This window comes from Odontomachus brunneus, unplaced genomic scaffold (assembly GCF_010583005.1).
Source record: "Odontomachus brunneus isolate Ranch 3 - 2012 unplaced genomic scaffold, Obru_v1 Obru_scaffold_142, whole genome shotgun sequence".
In the NCBI taxonomy this organism is placed as follows: Eukaryota; Metazoa; Arthropoda; class Insecta; order Hymenoptera; family Formicidae; genus Odontomachus; species Odontomachus brunneus.
The window spans coordinates 431,156-433,355 of record NW_022639592.1 but is presented as its reverse complement, the minus strand read 5'-3'; the positions used below and the strand labels follow the sequence as shown (position 1 = coordinate 433,355).

The 2,200-nt window shown below is 40.1% G+C and overlaps 1 protein-coding gene across 2 annotated transcripts in view; it reads left to right on the top strand.

Moving 5' to 3' along the window:
- Positions 1-395: 395 nt before the first annotated feature.
- Positions 396-2,200, top strand: part of LOC116850322 — a 23,996-nt gene continuing 22,191 nt past the window's right edge. The window contains exon 1 of one of the 2 annotated variants that reach the window (XM_032828453.1): positions 396-1,284. In XM_032828453.1, coding sequence (XP_032684344.1) covers positions 1,238-1,284 — 47 coding nt within the window. In that variant the 5' untranslated portion in view covers positions 396-1,237. The remainder of the gene's footprint in view (positions 1,285-2,200) is intronic. The other variant, XM_032828454.1, reaches the window with a different exon arrangement.

Genomic DNA, 2,200 nt, shown 5'->3' with positions numbered 1-2,200 from the left:
CTACTCATGCCTAACGCCATCATTGGAAACTGCTTACGTCGAGCTGTACGTCATCTCACGCATGCGCAGAAGGACTCCTGTCAGCTAAAAAATATCCCGAACTCCCAGCACTGACCTAATGCTGTCTCACGACTGCAAGCAGTGGGTTAGGCAGAACAATACCGTGACAAATATATGAGATAATAATTTTGTAAAATTGTATTATTGATTATAAAATCATCTGGTGTTGTTTTCTAATAAAATTTTATTTATTCTTAATTAAAGTTATATAACCATTAAAATATATATTATATTTTTCAAATATTATCCTAAAGTAAAAAGTCACTGTTTTAACCTATTTGCAAGTATTGTTTTTACATGATTCGTGCATGTGCAAGTCCACAATAAATTATGCCATTAGGGTATATTAATGACAAAACAAGATAGATTTGTTTGCATACCCTCACATCACATTAATATTGCCATAAGGTTATAGCAACCTTAAATTATAAGATGGTAACATTACACAAAGGTTAATAAACTTGTGTTACGTCCGACAATACCGGTGCACATTTCTTTTTTCCTACCGAGTACGCCCTAGGCAGAAGAGCCATCAGGTAGAACCTAAACCGTCTCTCCTTTCGAGGGGTGTAAATAGATGGCGCTTTTGCCAAGTTAGAATCCCCACCCCACTAGAGGAAATCCGGTGGGAAAGATAGGAGAGTACACAGTCGTGAGGCAGTCAGTAGCAGTAGCGAGTCGCGGAGGCGTCGGAACATCTTTCTATCCCTCAAGTCTCCAGCATTGGCTGAACTCCCAATCGTAATCCTAAATCTAATTCTAATTCAATTCTTAAGAACTTCGTAAGATCTATTAACTAGACTGCTTAATCTTACTCTAATCATTATAAACTCTTATCCTAGATTATTATAGAATATTTCTCCTAGAATTAGGACTTTGTATGTCCCTACTACTAAAATATATAGTTATTATACAAATCAATTCTTGATTTCATAACCTCCGAGCAAGGTCCCTCCTTTCCTAATTGCGTCAGAACCACCACCTCGAGAACCCGAGTGAAACTCTATGTTCCTAACTCCGGGCCGTAACTCAACATCCTAATCTTAAACGCACGGTTTATGCCGGGAGTGTGGTAAGTGACCCTCAAGTAAAAATCATCATCGGGAATTGCCGCCCTCGACATTGTGCCGGAGAAGTTCCTCACCACACCACTACGGGAGCTGCAGTATAGGAGCGCATGCAGACCATAAGAGCGACACCTTCGAGACGTAGGCGCGGAAGCCGGTAAGTCAGAATCCGCACTTGGCGCCAATGGGCGCATTCAGTAGAAAAAGCGCTCAGTGAGCAATCAACGATTATTGGTTCTTGCTATTAGATCCCTAAATCTAGACCAATTACATTGACAAATTACTCAACTGTTGTGCAACTGTTGAGTCTGCTGAATGCAGCCAATGGCTCTATCTTCTTACCTGCTCGTAATAGCGTGCATGCACCCGCTCTAAATTTGCTCCGCATCCAGTTCGGCGAATCTAGGATCGCGTGGATCCCTGGGGAGAATCGCGCAGATTCGAATAACCCTAAAAGAAAAGCGATCCGATTCCGGCAGCACGGCCCGAGCACTGCATCATACCCGCGCAGCCGCGGCCGGCTGGAACGTAACACTTGTCACTAACCTTCTAATAACATGAAAATGTTTGTCCATGCTCATTCCATTAACATTACAGAAACCTTACGGAAACCATACGGAACGTTATATTAAAGTTAATATAATATGTCTAGAACCTTTCAATATTTTTAATAAGAAATTCTTAATAAAAAAATATTTATATTCAGCTCAGTCAATTTATATTGATTTTAAATGAAATTTAGCTCTCTTATTTGATTTCTCACTATTTTTCATGGGAGCGTCCCGATTGACCACGGTACGATTGGACACAACCAACCGATAAAAAGAATTATCTAGTGAATTACTAGGTCGAACCAATCATTACAATCTGTGTCCAGTCGTATCGTGGTCAATCGGGTTCTATTTTCACACTTGAAAATTTACTTAGCACTAGTCGGACGCGAACTCGAGACCTCAAATACCTTTAGGTTCCTAGTCTATCATCTTGGCTGCTGCGCTATTTCTTCAACTGATACTAAGCGTTTTTTATTATCCCTATATGCAGCCCAAGCAGTAATTATAATTTTCTTATAA